The sequence below is a fragment of the Papio anubis genome, chromosome 7 (genome assembly GCF_008728515.1).
Source record: "Papio anubis isolate 15944 chromosome 7, Panubis1.0, whole genome shotgun sequence".
NCBI lineage: Eukaryota > Metazoa > Chordata > Mammalia > Primates > Cercopithecidae > Papio > Papio anubis.
Genome location: NC_044982.1, coordinates 123,583,824 through 123,603,090, shown reverse-complemented (window position 1 = coordinate 123,603,090; position 19,267 = coordinate 123,583,824). Strand labels below are relative to the sequence as shown.

The window sequence follows — 19,267 nt, the reverse complement described above, 5'->3', positions numbered from 1 at the left end:
TCACTACCTTATTGTGGCTATAACTTTATGAAATGTATTTCTCAAATACTAAGTTAAAAGTAAAATTGACTCCTTGATCCATGGGCTGCAGAATGAATACTAGCATGAAAACAATAATCTCCTTGACATTTCTTTTTTCATCATTCAACTTGACTCCTTGACATTTTGGTTTTTTTTGAAGATGGGGGTTCAGTTCTGTCAGTCAGGCTGGAGTACAGACAGCGATCTCGGCCCAGTGCAACCTCCGCCTCCCAGATTCAAGCGATTCTCCCACCTCCGCTTCCTGAGTAGCTGGGACCACAGGCGTGTGCCACCACACTGGCTAATTTTTTGTAGAGACAGGGTTTTGCCATGTTGCCCAGGCTGGTCTCAAATTTCTGAGCTCAAGGGATCCGCCTGTCTCAGCCTTCCAAAGCGCTGGAATTACAGGCATGAGCCACTGCACCTGGTGACTGCTTTTCTATTGGAGCTCTTGCGTGACTAGATGCATTGTCAATGAGCAGTAATATTTTGAAATAAATATTTTTTTTTCTGAGCTGTAGGTCTCAACAATGGGTTTAAAACATTCAGTAAACCATGCTGTAAACAGATGTGCTGTCATCCAGGTTTTCTGTTCCATTTACAGAGCACAGGCAGAGTACCTTTAGAAAATTCTAGGATTTTCAGAATGGTAGATGAGCATTGCCTTAATTTAACATCGCCAGCTACACTACTCCCTAACAAGAGAGTCAGCCTGTCCTTTGAAGCCTGGAAGCCAGGCACTGACTTTTCCTCTCTCGCCATCAAAGTTCTAGATGGACATCTTCTTCCAATACAGGGCTGTTTCATCTGCACTGGAAATCTGTTGTTTAGTGTAGCCACCTTCATCAGTGACCTTACATAGATCTTGTGGATAATTAGCTACATCTTCTATATTAGCCCTTGCTTCATCCTGCACTTTTATGTTACAGAGACAGCTTCTTTCTTTAAACCTCATGAGCCAACCTCTGCTGGCTTCAAACTTTTCTTCTGCAGCTTCCTCAGCCTTCATAGAATTGAAGAGTTAGGGCCTTGCTCTGGATTAGGCTTTATCTTAAGGGAATATTGTGGCTGATTTGATCTATCCAGACCACTCAAACTTTCTCCTTTTGGGCAATAACACTGTTTTGCTGTCTTATCACTCATGTCACTTTTAATTTCCTTCAAGAACTTTCCCTGTGCATTCACAACTTGGCTGTTTGGTGCAGAAGACCTCACTTTCGGCCTTACTTGGCTTTTGACATGTCTTCCTCACTAAGCTTCATCATTTCTAACTTTTGATTTACAGTGAAAAATGTGTGACTCTTCCTTTCATGTGAACACTTAGAGGCCACTGTAGGGTTATTAATTGGCTTAATTTCAATATTGTTGTGTCTCAAGGAATAGGAAGGCCTGAGGAGAGGGAGAGAGTCAGGAGAATGGCCATTTGGTGGACAGTCAGAAATCACACAACATTTATCGATTAAGTTTACCATCTTATACGGGAACAGTTCATGGTGTCTCAAAACTATTACAATAACAACATCAAGGATCATGATCACAAGTCACCATAACAGATATAATAATGAAAAAGTTTGAAATATTGCAAGAATTATCGAAATGTGACACAGAGACATGAAGTAAGCACATGCTATTGGAAAATGATACCAATCGACTTGCTCAACACAGGGTTGCCACGAACCTTCAATTTGTAAAAAGCATGACATCTGTGTAGTGCAGTAAAGCAAGCACAATAAATGAGACATGCCTATGCTAGGCTTTAAAAAATATTATTTATTTTCATCTTTAGGTGGGATCTTTCTGACATTAGCGATTGTGTTCTCTTTTTCTAGATCAGTCTAGCCAGCAGTGTGTCAATTTTGTTGTTGTTTTTAAAGAATCAGCTTTTGGTTTTATTGATATTCTTACTCTTTCCATCTTTTCAGTTTTACTGATTTCTGCTCCATCTTTATTACTTCCTTCTTCCTACTTACTTTGAGCTTACTTTGTTCTTTTTTTCTAGTTTCTTAAGGTAGAACCATAAATCATTAATTTTAAATCACTTCTAACTACAGCATTTAAAGCTGTAAGTTAAACTCTAAGCACCTCTTAGTTGTATCTGACAAATTTTGATATATTTTTGTTCATTCCACTCAAACATTATTCTAATTTCCTTTATGATTTTATCTTTGATTCCAACTATTTGGAAGTGTGTTCAGGTTTTTCTTGATCTCTTACTTATTCTTAGTGATTTGTAATGAATTCTATTGTGGTCAGAAAATATGCTTGATTTAAAAAGAAACCTTATTGGGGCTTAATTTTCATGTCATAACATTCACTCATATTAAGTCTACAATTCAATAATCTTTGTAGTAAATTTACCAAGTTTTAGAACGTTTCTAATTTTAGAAAATTTTTACCACCCCAGTAAGATATCTCATACCCATTTACAGTTTATCTCCATTGCCTTCCTAACACCAGGCAAGATTTGCCTCTTCTGGACATTTCATATCAATGGATTCATACAATATTTGGTCTTTTAAAATCTGGCTTAATTCATCACCTCAAATTTGATGAATTTGAGGTTCATCAATTTTTTTTTTTTCTTTTTGAGATGGAGTCCACCGGCTCTGGCCAGCCCAGGCTGGAGTGCAGCGGCGATCTCAGCTCACTGCAAGCTCTGCCTCCCCCTGCGCCATTCTCCTGCCTCAGCCTCCCGAGTAGCTGGGACTACAGGTGCCTGCCACCCACGCCCGGCTAATTGCATGTTTAGTAGAGGCAGGGGCAGTCTTGATCTCCCGACCTCATGATCTGCCCGCCTCGGTCTCCCAAAGTGCTGGGATTACAGGCGTGAGCCACCGGGCCTGGCTAGTTCATCAATTTTTTAAGGCATATTATCAGTATTTCATTCTTTTTTTTTTTTTTTTTTTTTGAGCCGGAGTCTGTAGCTGTAGCAGGCTGGAGTGCAGTGGCGTGATCTGGCTCACTGCAGCTCACGCCTCGGGTTCACGCCATTCTCCTGCCTCAGCCTCCTGAGTAGCTGGGACCTGGCGCCCACCACCCAGCGCCCGGCTAATTTTTGTATTTTTAGTAGAGAGGCGGGGTTTCACTGGTCTTGATCTCCGGCTTTGTGATCGCCCTTCGGCCTCCCAAAGTGCTGGAAGTACAGGCGTGAGCCACCGCGCCCGGCCAGTATTTCATTCTTTTGTATTGCTCAATTATATTCCACTGTATAACACATTTTACCTATTTTCCAGTTGATGGAAATTTGGGTTGTTTCCATTTTTTGGCTTTTATGAGCAATGTTATGAATATTCACATAAAATCTGTGTGTAGGCTACGTTTTCATTTCTCTTGGGTAGATTATTTAGAGTGAAACTGCTGGGTCATATGTTAAATTAATGCTTAGCTTTTAAAGAAGCTGCCAGATTGTTTTCCAAAGGGGCTGTACCATTTAACATTCCCACCAAAGAAGTATGAGGGTTCCCATTCTTCACATCCCCTCCACTTGTCATCTTTTGGATTACAGCCATTCTTCTAGTGAGTGTGAAATGGGATTTCACTGTGGCTTCGAATACAATTAACGCCTAATAACTAATTATGTTGAGCATGTTTCATGTGATTTTCAGCCATTCGTATCTCTTCTTTGGTGAAATATCTATTTAGAACTACTTTTTACTTGGGTTGTTTATCTTATTATTGAGCTGTGAGAGTTGTTTGTGTATTATGGATTCAAGTCATTTACTAAATACAGAATTTGCGTATCTTTTCCCCAGTCTGTGACTTTTCATTTTCTTACATTTTCATTTTTGGAGCACAAGTCTTGAATTTTGGTAATGCCTAACCTATCAATTTTTCCTTTTATAGACTGTTTCTGGTATCATACCTAAGAATTCTTGGCTTAATTCAAGGTCTTAAAAGATTTTGTTCCTGTATTTTCTTTTTTTTTTTTGAGACAGAGTTTTGCTCTTGTTGCCCAAGCTGGCATGCAATGGTGCGATCCCACCTTACCACAACCTCCACCTCCTGGGTTCAAGCGATTGTCCTACCTCAGCCTCCTGAGTAGCTGGGATTATAGGAACGTACCACCATGCTTGGCTAATTTTTTGTATTTTTAGTAGAAACAGGGGTTTCACCATGTTGCCACGCTGGTCTCCCGGCTCACGGCCTCAGGCCCGATCTGCCAGCCTCAAGCCTCCCAAAGTTCTGAGATTACAGGCAGGCCACCACATGCCTGGCCCACAATTTTTTTTTTTTTTTTTTTTTTTTTTTTTTTTGGGAGGCAGAGTCTCACTCTGTCATGAGGCTGGAGTGCAATGGTGCAATCTCGGCTCACTGCAATCTCTGCCTCCCGGGTTCACGCCATTCTCCTGCCTCACTCTCCCAAATAGCTGGGACTACAGGTGCCCGCCACCACGCCTGGCTAATTTTTTGTATTTTTAGTAGAGATGCGGTTTCACTGTGTTAGCCAGGATGGTCTCGATTTCCTGACCTCGTGATTCGCCCGCCTCGGCCTCCCAAAGTGCTGGGATTACAAGCGTGAGCCACCGCTGGCCCACAATTTTTATAGTGTGCTAGCTCCTACATTTAGACATCTTATCCATTTTGTGTTAATGGCTGAATATAAGTTGAGTGTCTACATTCACCTACAGTCATCCCTCAGTATCCACAGGGGGTTGGTATTTGCATATAACTTATGCACATCCTCCTGTAAACGTTAAATCATCTCTAGATTACTTATAATACCTAATACAATGTAAACGCTATGTAAATAATTATACTATATTATTTGTATTTATTTTTAATATTTTCAATCTGTGGTTGGTTTAATCCATGGAGGCAGAACTTGCAGATACAGAAGGCTGACTGTATTTGCATGCAGATATCCAATTATCTCAGCACCATTTTTTGACAAAAACTATCATTTCCCCATTGAATTGCCTTGGCATCTTTATTGAAATTTAAATGACCATAAACATGAGAGTTTATTTCTGGAGTCTAAATTTTATTCTCTCATCTATTCATCTCTGTTTATCCTAGCAGCACACTGTCTTGGTAACTGTAGCTTTGTAGTAAATTTTGAAACAGGGAATTGTGAGTCCCCCAACTTTTTCTTTTTCCAAATTGTTTTGGCTATTCTGGGTCCTTCTATTTTCTATATTAATTTTAGGATCAACTTGTCAAATTCTACAAAATCCTGCTGAATCTTGATAGGGGCAATTTTGATACATATTTAGACGCCAATGTAGGGAGGGTTGCAGTTTAACAATACCGAGTCTTCAATTCCATGAACAAGGAATGTCTTTCCATTTATTTAAATCTCCTTTAAAATCCCTCGGTAATGTTCTGTAACTCTACAATGTACTTTGATTTGGATCCTTTTCAATTGACTGAGGTTTTTTAAAAGCCAAACATAGTTTATCTTGATGACTGTACTGTAAACACTTGAAAAGAATGTGTGTTCTGTAGTTGTTGAGTGTATATTCTATAAATGTCAATTATATAAAGGTAGCTGATTGTGTTGTTGAGATTTGTCTTGACCAATTTTGGTTAGCTCTTCTATCAATTGAGAGTTTTTAAATGTCCTACTAAGATTTAGAACTCCCCTTAATTCTACCAATTATTGTGTCATTGTTTTGAGGCTCTGTGATTTAGTGAATATACATGGATAATTATTGTGTCTTCCTGATGAACTGTTTCTTATAATCAATATTTTTGAGAGACAGAGTCTTGCTATGCTGCCCTGGTTGGCCTAGAACTCCTAGACTCAAGCAATCCAGACCTTCCACCTCAACCTCCTGAGTAGCTGGAACTACAGGTACACACTATAACATCCAACTCCTCATCATTTTGAAATCAGTCTGTTGCCCAGGTTGGAGTGCAGTGGCACAATCATAGCTCACTACAGCCTTGAACTTCTGGGTTCAAGCAACCCTCCTGCCTCAGCCTCCTGAGTAGCTAGGACTACAGGTATGTGCCACCATGGCCAGTTAGTTAAAAAAAAAAAAATATATATATATATATATTTATATTTATATTTTTATATATATATATTTATTTATATATATATATATATATATATAGTACAGACAGGGTCTTGCTACGCTGCTCAGGCTGGTCTCAAATTCCTGACCTTAAGCAATTCTCCTGGCTTGGCCTTCCGGAGAGCTGGGATTACCAACATGAGCCACCATGACTAGCCTAACGTCTGCCTTTTAATTGAGGTGTTTAGATTGTTATCATTTAATTACTGATATGGTTACCTCTAGTCTATTTCTCTGTTCCCCCTTTCTTGACCTCTTTAAGATTTCCTGTTCTCTGTAAGACTATTTGAATATTTTTATTGGCTTTTTGGCTACACCTCTATTTTTTTAACTCAGTGCTCCAGGGATTACAATATACATATCTAATCATTTAAAGTCTACTTGGAGTTAGTTTTATATCATTTCATATTTAATAACTATAATGAAGGTCTGTGGGGTAAGTTCCTTTATTACTGAAGTTTACTACTGTCAAACATCTACACATATTGAAAATTCCATGAGATAATGTTACTATTTTTGTTTTGGACAATTATAGGTTTTTCTTTAAGTTTTGGAGGGAAAAAAGTAATCTTTTCTAATAACCAGCTATTTACCATTTATTTTGATTTTTATTCCTGAAGATCCAGGTTTCTCTTTGGTATCATTTTTCTTCAGTTTAAATAACTTCGTTCAGCATATCTCATAGAGCAATCCCATTGCTCATGAATTCTTTTATCTGAAAATGTCTTTATTTCACCTTCATCCCTGAAGAATATTTTTACTGGATATAGAATTCTGAGTTGACAGGTCTTTCTTTCAATGTGTTAAAGGTACAGTTCCACTAAATTCTTCCCTCCAAGGATTATGATGAAAAGTGCATGGGTACATTCAAATCTTTATGGCTCTGTAGGTAATGTATAATTTTTTGTTAACAGCTTTCAGTGTAGTTTAAATTTCTTTAGCAGCCATTTTCTTGTTAGCAGGTGAATATCTGCTTTTTGGCAGTTTACTTTTGATGTGTGCAGGTGTAGTTTTGAGTTTACTCTGTCTAATTTGCTGAGTCTCTTGTATCTATAAATCTGTATCTTTCACCAATTTTGGAGGTTTCAGCCATTATGTTTTCAAATCTTCAAATATCTTTTCTAACAAAATCTCTCTCTTCAATTCTTCTGGAACTCCAGTTATCCATATTTCATTTGTTCCTTTTCATATTGTCACACAAGTCCCTGAGTCTATGTTTATTTTTATAAAAATCTTTTCTCTCTTCTTCTGATTAATTTCTATTACTCTATCTTCAAGGTCACTGACTTTTCATTGTCATCTCCATTCTGTTATTTAACCCATTCAATCAGTTTATATTGGATATTATATATTGCAGTTATAAAATTTGTTTTAATAAATTATATTTCTTGCTAGAATTTATTTTATTTCAAATGTGTTTTCCTTTACCTAAAGGAACCAGTTATGGGAGCTGCTTTAAAGTTTTTCCCTGATAGTTCCAACATCTGAGTCATCTTGGAGTTGTCTTTTCCTTGAGAATTGGTCACATTTTCCTGGTCCTTTATACCAAGTAATTTTGGATTTTATCTTGGACACTGAATATTATGTTATGTAGCCTGGGTACTGTTATAATACTTCAGAGATTGTTGATGCTCTTGTCTCAGCAGGCAAACAACTGAGTTATATATTCAGACTGTAATTCGTGTTTTACTTTTTGTAGGCTGTGAACTTTTGGTTCAGTTACTTAAGCCTTTTCTATTCCAGTTTGCATCTGTCCCATGACTGTGCAGGTCAAGGGGTAGGGTGAAACCTGTATGGGATTCCCCTCAAACTTTCTGCACAAAGAGGCCTCTTTCTCAGGCTTCTCTGTCCAGGAAATATGGGGTTTCTCTTGAAGTTTTATCTGCCAGAGGTGCCATGCCATGATGTGACTGCCCTTGGGGCAAAGATGCATGAGGAAAGAAAATGATAAACTCATTTCTGTGTTGGTCTCTCCCCAGAAACTCCCTGCTTTTATTTATTTTTCAGAATCCTTAGTTGTTTTTTATATTTTGTCTGGTTTTTAAGTTATAATCAGTGGGAAGGATGGGCTGTGGTGGCCTTATGTTACCACAGTGGAACCAGTATTTTCACCCCAATTCCTAAAGAATATTTTTGTTGAGTATAGAAAAATAGGTTGACAGTTATTTTCTTTCAGCACTTTAAAGACATCTTTCCAGTGTCTTCTGACATCACAGTTTCTCTTCAGAAGATCACTGCTCCTTTGCAGACAATGCATCTTTTTCTCTGGCTCAAGATTTTTGCTTTTTATTTCGTTTTCAGTTCTAAAATTTATGCTTGATTATTTTAAATACATTCCGATTATCTAGTGAAATCTTCCATCTTTACAGTTATTTTTTTATACAATTTCCTTTATATTCTTGAACATATTATAATTATTTCAAAGTCCCTTGTTAATTCAAACATCTGGATCACTTGAGGGTCTCTTTCCATTATCTGCTTTCTTCATTTTTCAGCTATGTTCCTGTCTCCTGGCACAGCTATTTTTAATTGAGTGACAGACATTGTACATTAAAAACTGTAAGGATTCTAGATGATGTTTTATTCCTCCAGAAAAGGCACAATCTTTTCTCTGTTGATAAGAGTAAAAGCTATTATTTTAACCAAATCACAAATGGCCCGAGTCAAGTCTAGGTTGCAATTTCGGTCAGGCTTAGTCTACCTCTGGTTTGTCAATGTTCCTAAGGCATACCTCTGTAAGTATTCCAGTTGAGGCCCTCCTCCCTCTGGCAGCTCCTGAACTCTAGCTATTATGATTCTAGGACCATGAAACTGCTGAGAACTTGATTTCTCACAGACGTTCTACTTACCCTTCTCATGCCGTATCAAGTATGTGGAAAATGTCTTGAAGGAAGAAAATCTTCGGTGTATTTGAGGCCCTTAAAGTCTTCAATTTTGTCTCTCTAACCCACAAGGTCCCAAAAGTTCTGATAAGGGAAAGCCTAGATTTACAACCTAGTGCTTCATGCCCATAATTAGCAAATCCCCTCAGGGAGAAAGTAGCTCTAGAACTTCAGCTCACCTCTCTAGAATCCTGCCTCTCTGCTTTCTAGTTACTTCAGCAGTTCTCTGATGACTTTAAACAGATACTTTCTCTATTTCATCTAGCTTTTTGCTCTTAGGGGAAGGTATGTAAGTCTACTGTAAGTTACTCCATCCTAACCAGAAGGGCAAACCACATACCTGACTGGTAATTTTTGAGGGAATATTGGACACACTATCTGGAAAAACAATCTGCATCTTGAAGGAAATATTGAAATTCAGTAAGTACTTTCATGTAACACTAATTCTTACTCCAGCTACAAATCACTGTCTTTCAAAACTGAATTACAAATATAACCTTAGTAAATTTTCTTTTCTTTGAAGTTATTATTTCAGTTCCAATTCTGATACTTAACAAAACTTACACACCCCATGAGTCCTTTTTAGAAAGCTATGTTTAGGAAGAATAGTTAAAACAAGTAAGAGGCTTTTGGTGGTGATGGGTGTGTATGTGCGACAGTAAAAGTAGCAAATACTAACCAAACTTACCTTAGATGATGTGGTGTACATGGTGAATCTTGAATACCATTTGCTTGCTTTCTCTGCAACTCCTTTTCCAGCAGTGAACATACTGTTTCTTAGAACATCTAGTTTAGGTACTAGTAGTGTATCTAAGTTAAATGAAGGTGATGAGTGGGTTAATGTATCCTGAGATTCTTCCCTAAATGGGCAAGTAGGTGAGAAGGCTGGAGAAGACCAAAGTCTCTCCCTTGGCTTCTCCTCACTTTTTGTGTAACTTTTAGATTTGGTAAGTCTCACTGGCTTAGGAGAATTAGGAGGCAGACTAGATCTTCTGCATGCCTTGACCAATGGTGGACTTTTCTTATTTAATTTATCATCACATGCTCGTTGTAAATCAATGCTTGGTGTACGACTTGTCAAAGGGCTGCTCATATTATTCATATACATCACAATTTCTTCAGCTAAATCACGCCTAGCAGATGGTGTTGAAATGCTTTTGCTATCATCTTCATCCTCCTCCTCTTCTTCTTTTTGCTGCTGTTCAGTCTCAGCAACCAAAAGAGAGAGGGGATCGAATCCTGTTGCAACGTCAGTTTTTTCAAAAGGTTTTACTGAAAAGCTGCTGTTCATACGTTGAATACTCTTGGGATTTTGCGTAGCAACACATCCTGCTTTTGATCCATCTGTTTCACTGTCTAAGTCTTCTAAGTCAAAAATAACCGGAGATTCCACTTTATCTCCCAAATAGTTAGAACCATCAAAAGGTGTATCATCATCACTAGATTCCTTTTCTAGACTGTCTCTTTTTGATCTTAAAGGTGGCTTCCCAATATCAAGAGTATTTGGTCTTGTGCTTTTTGAGATAACATTTGAAAGAATTTTTGCATCAGCTCCCAATTTTTCAACTATATCTCCAGGGGTGGCTTCCTGGTTAATTCTATTGAGCATAAATCCCATCAGTACCCCTCCACTAAGATTACGGTTTCTATTTCCCCAGACCACTTGCTGCTGCAAATTAGTTTCATTGTCACTTTTATGTCTTTTCCTGAAGCATCTACTTTGAATGTTTCTTGTTCCGTTTGTATCCTCAAGAGATGATATTAAGAGCAGCTCAGGTGTGCTTTCTGAAAAACAAGTAAAGTGCTTTTAGCCATGAAAATATAATAGCAAATAGAAGTCATTTTAAATATTTAAAATTCTAGTGATGAAAACGATAATAGCAAGTACTCACTGAGTGTCTGCTATTTGACAGATACTATACTAGACACTTTACTTGTATTTCCTACTGTAAACATTCCAACATCCTTATGGGTTGAGAAAAAAGGAACACTCAGAGAGATTAATTACCTAGCTCAGAGTAACCCAGTCCTTAAGAGACAGAACTGAGATTCAAATTCAGATTTGTCCAATTATAAAGGGCATGCTCCTAGACATTAGGATGGATCGCTTTTTAAAGATGTCATCAATTAAGATTTATACTTACTAATTCCACTAAATAAATTACAATGGTTTTACAATTGTGGCTGTACTAGATGACCTTGAGATTCTGAGTCTTCCTTTTTTTTTTTAATTTGGTAGACACAGGGTCTCACTATGTTGCCCAAGTTGGTCTGGAACTCTTGGGCTCAACAAATACTTCTGTTTTGGCTTCCCAAAGTGCTAGGATTATAGGCGTGAGCCACCATGCCCAGCCAAAATTGTGAATCTTCTGCTTATTAAAATGAAAAAAGAAAAAACATCCAAAACACAAAACAAAATAGATGCTAACTTTATCCATAAAGGCTATTTTTCAAAACTCCAAATCCTAAATAATTTTAGCTAAATTAATGTGGCTAAATAATTTTACCCTTGCTTAACATATTGCTTGCACATTTATACCAGTCAAATGTTAATGGCCACTTCACATTTAGAAATACTGTTCACTGCTTTCTACCAAATTACTTAGATGAAAATACTAAATTTTAAGCAGAAATCTAGATCTCTGATCGCTTTAATTGTTCTTACTATATGTGGGAGTCCTCTAAAGCATTAGTCTAGGTATAGTATCATCGACTATTCTTCTTATGTGCTTTATCCACAGAATTAGCTCTCTATAGTCAGGCAGGTATTGAAAATGTGCCTTTTCTTGTCATGTGATGTATGCAAATGGCAGGGCAAGAGAAAAGAGTGGATACTAGAGGTCATAAAAGCCTACATCTAATATTACTTAATAAGCATATACCATTAACAAGAAAAATGACATATCAGAGAGGCAAAGTTTATTGTTTTTTTCATCAGCTTATGATTGAGGACATAGGAAATCAAGAACACACTTTCTTCTGATATTCTGGGAAATTTTCTGCTTCACAGGTTAAATATTACTAAAGACCTGGAGGAATCTTGTAACCAAAGATAATACTCTGGAATTGCATTTGCAAGGGTTCCTTTGCAAAGTCAGTGATATGCTACGACCTGAAGACCAAGTTGGTTATCAGACTTTACCAGAGGTTTGCAAACTATACCCATGAGCCAAATCTAGCCTGAGGCCTGTTTTTGTACAGTCTCAAATGGTTTCTACATTTGCAAAGGGTTGTAAAAATCATGCACCCAGAAGACTAGGTAACAGAGATTCTATGTGCCCTGCAAGGCCTGAAATATTTACTATTCGGCTTTTTACAAAAAAGTTTGCCTGATCCTAAGTTTACACACATGCTAAATTACACATGCTAGGCTGGATGCTGCATGCCTCTAACACAAAGACTGCAAACTATTTAACTTCCTTGGGCTAGGTGGCTCTATAACATAATTCCAGCCAGTGATATTAAGGTATAGTTTTTGAGGGTTTTTGGAAAAACTTCTTTCCTGACAAAAGAAATAGATACGGCTGGTGTTTCTCTTCCCATTCTTTTTGCCTTGATCGGATAGGTGATGTGTGGAGTTACCAGTGGCTATACTATAATTATGGTTAGGTCAAAAGAACTGATGGCAAAACCCCTAAGCCAACATTTAGAGCAAGTGGTTACCTCTGAATTTCCTATTTAAGAAAAATAAACTGCAACTTCTTTAAGCACTGTTAATCACATATTCTGAGACTTAAAGCTGAAAGTATGCCTAGCTGATATACTAGCCTTTTCTCAGATCTTTGAACATGCTGTGGGATTCCTTTCTACTAAACAGCCTTTTTATACATGCTTCCTTCTGCTTGGAATGCACCCTCTCAATTCCTCCTTTCTGATCTCTACCCTCATTTATTTTCTACTCATATTTGAAATTTAAGTTTAAAAATGATATGCTGAAGGAAGTCTTCCGTGACTAACAACCCCAAACCCAAGACATATCTATTATATGTTCTCATAGCAACCTACTGTCCTTTTTCATTGTATTTAATCTAAGAATACTTTTGCATTTACTTGATCAATGTCTTCCCATCCCTTCTACCTGCTTTCTCCATGAAGGCAGGATCCATGTTTATTTTTTGTTTCTTATTATAATATACCCCCAGTAGCACCTGAAATACAGTAGAATCTAAAAGAACATTTACTGAATGAATACTGTCTATTAGGCAGTAACTGCAGCCAACAAACCAACCTGGAATATAATACATTATATTATAATATTAATGTATTATATTATGGGTAGTTAAGGATCAAAAGTAAAGGCACACTAAAACCAGAATTAGGCTTGAGAAACATCTCAGAATTAAACTTCTCTGAGGTTGGACACTCAGTAATTCAATATGTATTTATATCAAAACATTAAATTCTCAAGATGATCATGAGGGCAGGAGCAGAAGCTCACGCCTGTAATCCCAACACTTTGGGAGGCCGAGGCACGTGGACTGCCTGAGGTTGGGAATTTGAGACCAGCTTGGCCAACATGGTGAAACCTCGTCTCTACTAAAAATACAAAAATTAGCCAGGCACAGTGGTGCGCACCTGTAATCCCATCTACCAGGGAGGCTGAGACATGAGAATCGCTTGAACCCGGGAGGCAGAGGTTGCAGTGAGCCAAGATCGTGCCACTGCACTCTAACCTGGGCAACAGAGTGAGACACCGTCTCAAAAAAAAAAAAAAAAAAAAAAAATCAAGACAGGGTGATGATTTCAATGTTTGATTTAATCCAATCAAACATTAAAACATATCTTTGTTAATTCTACTCCTGTATATGTATATATATATACACACAAACACACAAACACAAATAAAATATATAAAATATATTTTATTTATATATATTATTAAATATATAAATATATTAATTTATATATTATTAAAATATATTAATAAATATATATTTATATTATATATAAATAAAATATTCATATATTGTACTGCAAAACATAAATAAACCCGAAAAATGCTTTAAATCCTAGTATGTACAAGTATATAGTAAGTATTCCTATATATCCCACGTATGGTCTTTGGCAGCAGTAATAAACCCACAGTACTTAACAGATGAGAGTTTTCAAGCCAAAAGCATCAAGGATAAACTAATAACTTTACTTCACACCAAAGAAATTTACTCTAGACTTTTATAAAATTCACTTGTTCAGCATATAGGGTAACTGAAAGCCAGATGATTAGCCAGATGCTTATTATTCTGACAAAATGTGAAGATCAAAGGATGGTTTACAATCATATTTAAATAAAAAAATTAAACACAGATCCTAAGAGGAGGGCAAGCATGAACAGACAGCAATGAAAGAACAATAAAATAAAGATCAAACACAAGTTAAGAGTTATAATTAGAAAATTAGTTACAAAGGACTAAATGGTTGTGAAACAACTCTATGACACTGATGAAAATTTTTCAATGTTTATGTTATAATAATTATCTAACAAAGAAATACAAAAAAAGAGTTATAGGTGATCTAACTTTCTTTTGTTTGTCTGATAGATAGAGTAGGGTTCCACAAACTTTTTCTATAAAGGGCTAAAGAGTGAATATTGTAGTCTTCGCAGGCCACGTGGTGTCGGTCACAACTACTGAACTCTGCTGTTGCAATGCAAAAACAGCCACAGATAATATGTAAATGAATGAGCATGCCTGTGTTCCCACAACTTTATTTATGAAAACTGATGTCTGAATTTCGTAAAATTTTCATGTGTACTAAATATTAGTCTTATTTTCTGACAATTTAAAACTATAAAAACCATCGTGGCTTGGTTAGCTTGCAGGCTAGTATAATAATAGGCTTCAGGGCAAATTTGGTCCTCGGGCCTTAGTTTGCCTTTCCCTGAGCTAGAGGCATATCTAACTGTGTTGCAAAAAAAACCAAACACCATTGCAGCAAGGCCATTTAAAAACAGAGATATTTCAGTCTAGATCGCACATGTTCTTCAATATTTTTTATATTACAACATCATGCAAAAGAAAGGTAACACAAAAAAATTTATTAGGTAATCACACTACTAACACTAAAAACTCTGAATCTTACTTATGTCTATTTAATCCCCTGAAAATGGTCTGGTAAAAAAACTTTGAGGCCAAATATTATTCTACTTCTAATCTGACTTTTCTATTAACTACTGATAATTTATGTGACCTGCCAATCACTGAAGTATGCTTTAGTTTTCTCATCTTTAAAGTGGTGCTAATATCCTCTTTGATACAAGCATTTCTATATTAATAAATATAAAATAATATATAAGATGACTCTGAAAAGAAAAATTATTGGGTATTGTTACTTAAACTATCTGAAGGACTATCCTTTTGCCTCTGGAAAAACAGGAATAATATGAAAACTAATAAACCATATGCTTCATCTGAAACTTAACTAGCTGTATGGTACCCTCAGACTCATCACCTCTACTGATCTCACTTTCCCCTTCCAAAAAGTACCAAGAGTCTAAACTCAAAAGAGTATACAAGCTGGAGGTTTGCCCCTATGCCTTGTATAATACAAGCTTGAACACAGCATGTTATAAAATATAGAACTCAAGTTACTAAGCTATACCATGAGAGGCTGCACAAAATTTTTTTAAAAATCACCTTGGAGAATTAAGACTATTAAAAAAATAATTATTCACTAGTCATACAGATACAATTTATTCTGCACATAACACAAGTGTACTATTCAACTTACCCATGCTTTCTCCTGATATTTTATCAGCACTGTTGTTACTTGTACCAGGGAGGCGAACGATACTGGAAGAATTCTGATAACTGAGCTTAGGAAGGCAATCAGCACTTCCTTTTGCACTCTCACTCTCTGACACTGGAAAGATGAAAACAAAAATATTAATAAAATGAAATCTACATACACTGTAGGAGGTATCAAGAGAAGTTTTCAGTTCTACATATTTTTACTCGAAAACAGGTGATAAGAAAATACGGAACACCTCTATATCTGTTTGTCAACCACAAATAAGCGATTTCACTTATTTGAGGCCTTGAAGTGTAGATCAAACTACTGAATACTGATCATGCATGAGGTCCATGTATAAACTTTATATTTCCTCATTTATTGTAAAGGAGTGCTTTTGGTGGAGTGGGGAAGGGGGTAAATATAATCACAATCCATTAAACAAACTTTTTTTTTCTTTCTTCAGGTCAGATGGGTAATGTGCTGATGTTGTAACAAGGTTCAAGGGTGGCACATCTCACAAACATGCTTGACTACCCAATCATCATGCCCATGAACTACAAAAGGATCACAAGCTTTCAAATATTGTTAAATCTCAAAAAAGAAATACTGTTTCAACAAATGTATATACACTTCCACTAAATACATGTATTTTGGGAGTCACATAGCATTCATTCTAATGGTATTTGACTTGGGAAGTGTTTTGCCACTGAGACTATATACTTCATACATAAAGCATTTGTATGAGAGTATGTGGTGGCTGAGGGGGCACATAATGGGAGACAAGAAAGAGTTATGATGGAAAAATGGAAAGTAAAACCAGAACTTTTATAAAATTACCTGCATTTTCTATGAATATAAGTTCACAATTTTATACAATATCAACTTAAACAATACCTACAGGAACTACAATCACTGCCTTTTTTATCTTTTTCTTCTTGAATGTCTTCGGTAGATGTATCCCCTCTTCTAACTTCATCTTTAGATAATGAATTATATCCAAGATCAGACTGGCCACCTGGTAAAAACAAAAAGAAACAAAACTCTATCACAAACTTCTTTAGTGAGTGCAACTGGAATTAGGAGCAACATACTAGTGTTTGGATTTTCTCATAAATTTTTTCTGGACAACTTCCAATTTAAAGCATTATTTTGTCAGCTACCCTTAAAGCATTGTTAGCTATCCCTTCCATCATCTCTATTAATATAAGAAAGGGATGATCTCGAAATAATTTACTCTTGGTTCCACACTGTAGTCAAAAGTAACTATGTACATTCACACTACTATATGAGCTCCAAAAGACACAGACAAACCACACATTCTTTATACAAGTCCATGACCTTTCTAGTTGAAAGTTTGAGTTTCAACTAAGCAATGGAGAAATCTGCAAAGAATTTATAACAGAACATTCACACATAGGTCACTAGAACTAAATGTCTAAATGATTTTACTAAAAAATTGGATTTCTTCAAATTTGATAGGAAATTAATTTTTAAAAAATTTTAGCTGAATAATCATTGAACTGCATGTAAGTACAAATATATGGGGATGAGATAAAAATCTAGTGTTAATGATATTGTTAAGAAAAGCAAAAGGGGCTGGGTGCAGTGATTCATGCCTATAATCCCAGCACTTTGGAAGGCTGAAGCAGGCAGATCACTTGAGCCCAGGAGTTTGAAACCAGCCTGGACAACACAGTGGGACCTCATCTCTACTAAAAAAAAAAAAAAAAAAATTTAGCCAGGCATGGTGGCATGCACCTATAGACCCCAGCTCCTTGGGAGGCTGAGGTGGGAAGATCACTTGAGCTCAGGAGTTCAAGGCTGCAGTAAACTATGATCGCACCCCTGCACTCCAGTCTGGGCAACACAGTGAGATGCTGTCTCAAAGAAAGGAAAAAGGTCTATCAATATAAAAAAAACTTCTAATACACTGTTTTGCTAAAGAGACTCTGCATCATTTTTAGAAAATTGTTTTTACCAGATTAGTCTCAAAAGATAAGGTTTTGAATCCTAGTTCTTTATCTCAGGAGACATGTGATTTTAAGTAACAATGTAACCTTTTTGTTTGGATTTGAAGTTCCCAAATTTGTAAAACATAAGGTTGTTATTATTATATGAGACTATATATGAAAAATGTTTACAAGCTTGTAAAGCACTCTCTAAAGAAATTATATTATATATCACTAGATATTTAGTTTAATATTTTTGTTATAATTTTGAGTTTTTATTTTTTCTAATCAAACTTCAGGTCCATTTCTAAAGAAACTATAAATAGAAAAATCTGAGAATTATCTCGATAAAATTCATGCTTTTATTAGGTTTTGCACTATTTTAAGATAGCCTTTTTAAAAGCCACAGTTAAAAGATAAGATTTCTTCGTTTGTAAGAGATAATGCCAAAGGATAACTATTATAACTGATTAAAATCACACTGCATAATCAAGGAATAAAACCAATCAAGGAAGAATAACTATGAATATTACATTTCAACAAAATTAGCTTACATTTATTAAACTTAAAAGTAGGTATAAAGCAAGACAGACCAAAATAATATTGACATTTGCAGAGATATGGGCCTTCATATTTTATTAGTAATGCTTCAATTTTTAAAGTTTCTGTCCTTTAAGAGCTTGCTCTTATCTGTAGTCAAAAGTCATGTGTAATTTTTGAAATGTAATAAAAAGAACAGAATTATGTAAATAATTTATTTTTGCATGTCAATTGTAATAATAATTAAGAACAGCTGATATACAAATCTTATACTTCTCTGAAGTTAATGCCATCTTTGGTGCTATAATTCTAGCACTGAAGTATACAATTCTATATACACATATATAAATATATACATAAAATATACAATTCTGTATACACATAAATACATATACATATATTATGTGTATATGTATTATACACACATTATACATATACTATTACACATACATATATAGTATTATACATATATTATTTCATATATATATATAATTTTTTTTTTTTTTGAGACAAGGTCTTGCTCTGTCACCCAAGCTGGAGTGCAGTGGCTTGATCATGGCTTGCTGCAGCCTCAACCTCCTGGGTTCAAGCAATTCTCCTATCTCAGTCTCCCTAGTAGCTGGGACCACAGGCACGGGACACCATGCCCAGCTAATTTTTGTATTTTTGTAGAGACAGGGTTTTGCTATGTTGCCCAGACAGTCTCAAACTCCTGGGCTCAAGTGAACCACCCACCTTGGCTTCTCAAGGTGCTGGGATTACAGGCGTGAGCTACCACACCCAGCCTTAGAATGCTATATTTTTATATATTTAAAATTTTTTATTACAACTTTTAAAATCACTTAAGATTCAGAAGTTAAAAAAAATTACAGTACAGAGAGTTCCTTGGTACTATTCACCTAGCTTCCCCCAGTGATAATACCTTACATAATCATAGTACATTGTCAAAACCAGGAAACTGATGTTGGTATAATACTATTAACTTAGATACAGAGCTATGCTTCTTTTTTCAAAAATTCTAATATCATTTTCATAATTTCAAAGAATTTATTATAAGAAAATGATAGGGTAAAGAGATCTATGTCTACGCAGAATTAACTGGATTATCATGTATTAAATAGTAGAA

The 19,267-nt window shown here is 35.9% G+C and overlaps 1 protein-coding gene and 1 non-coding gene across 11 annotated transcripts in view; both read right to left on the bottom strand.

The window, feature by feature from the left end:
• Positions 1 to 19,267, bottom strand: part of DENND4A (DENN domain containing 4A) — a 131,840-nt gene that overhangs the window by 22,472 nt on the left and 90,101 nt on the right. For all 10 annotated transcript variants that reach the window (XM_009210426.3, XM_009210433.3, XM_009210430.3 and 7 more), the window contains 3 exons: positions 16,551 to 16,667; positions 15,650 to 15,781; positions 9,612 to 10,708 (listed from right to left, as the gene is read on the bottom strand). In XM_009210426.3, coding sequence (XP_009208690.2) covers positions 9,612 to 10,708; positions 15,650 to 15,781; positions 16,551 to 16,667 — 1,346 coding nt within the window. The remainder of the gene's footprint in view (positions 1 to 9,611; positions 10,709 to 15,649; positions 15,782 to 16,550; positions 16,668 to 19,267) is intronic.
• Positions 16,115 to 16,218, bottom strand: LOC116276256. Its single transcript, XR_004185680.1, has one exon. It is a non-coding gene; the product is annotated as a small nucleolar RNA U13 (small nucleolar RNA).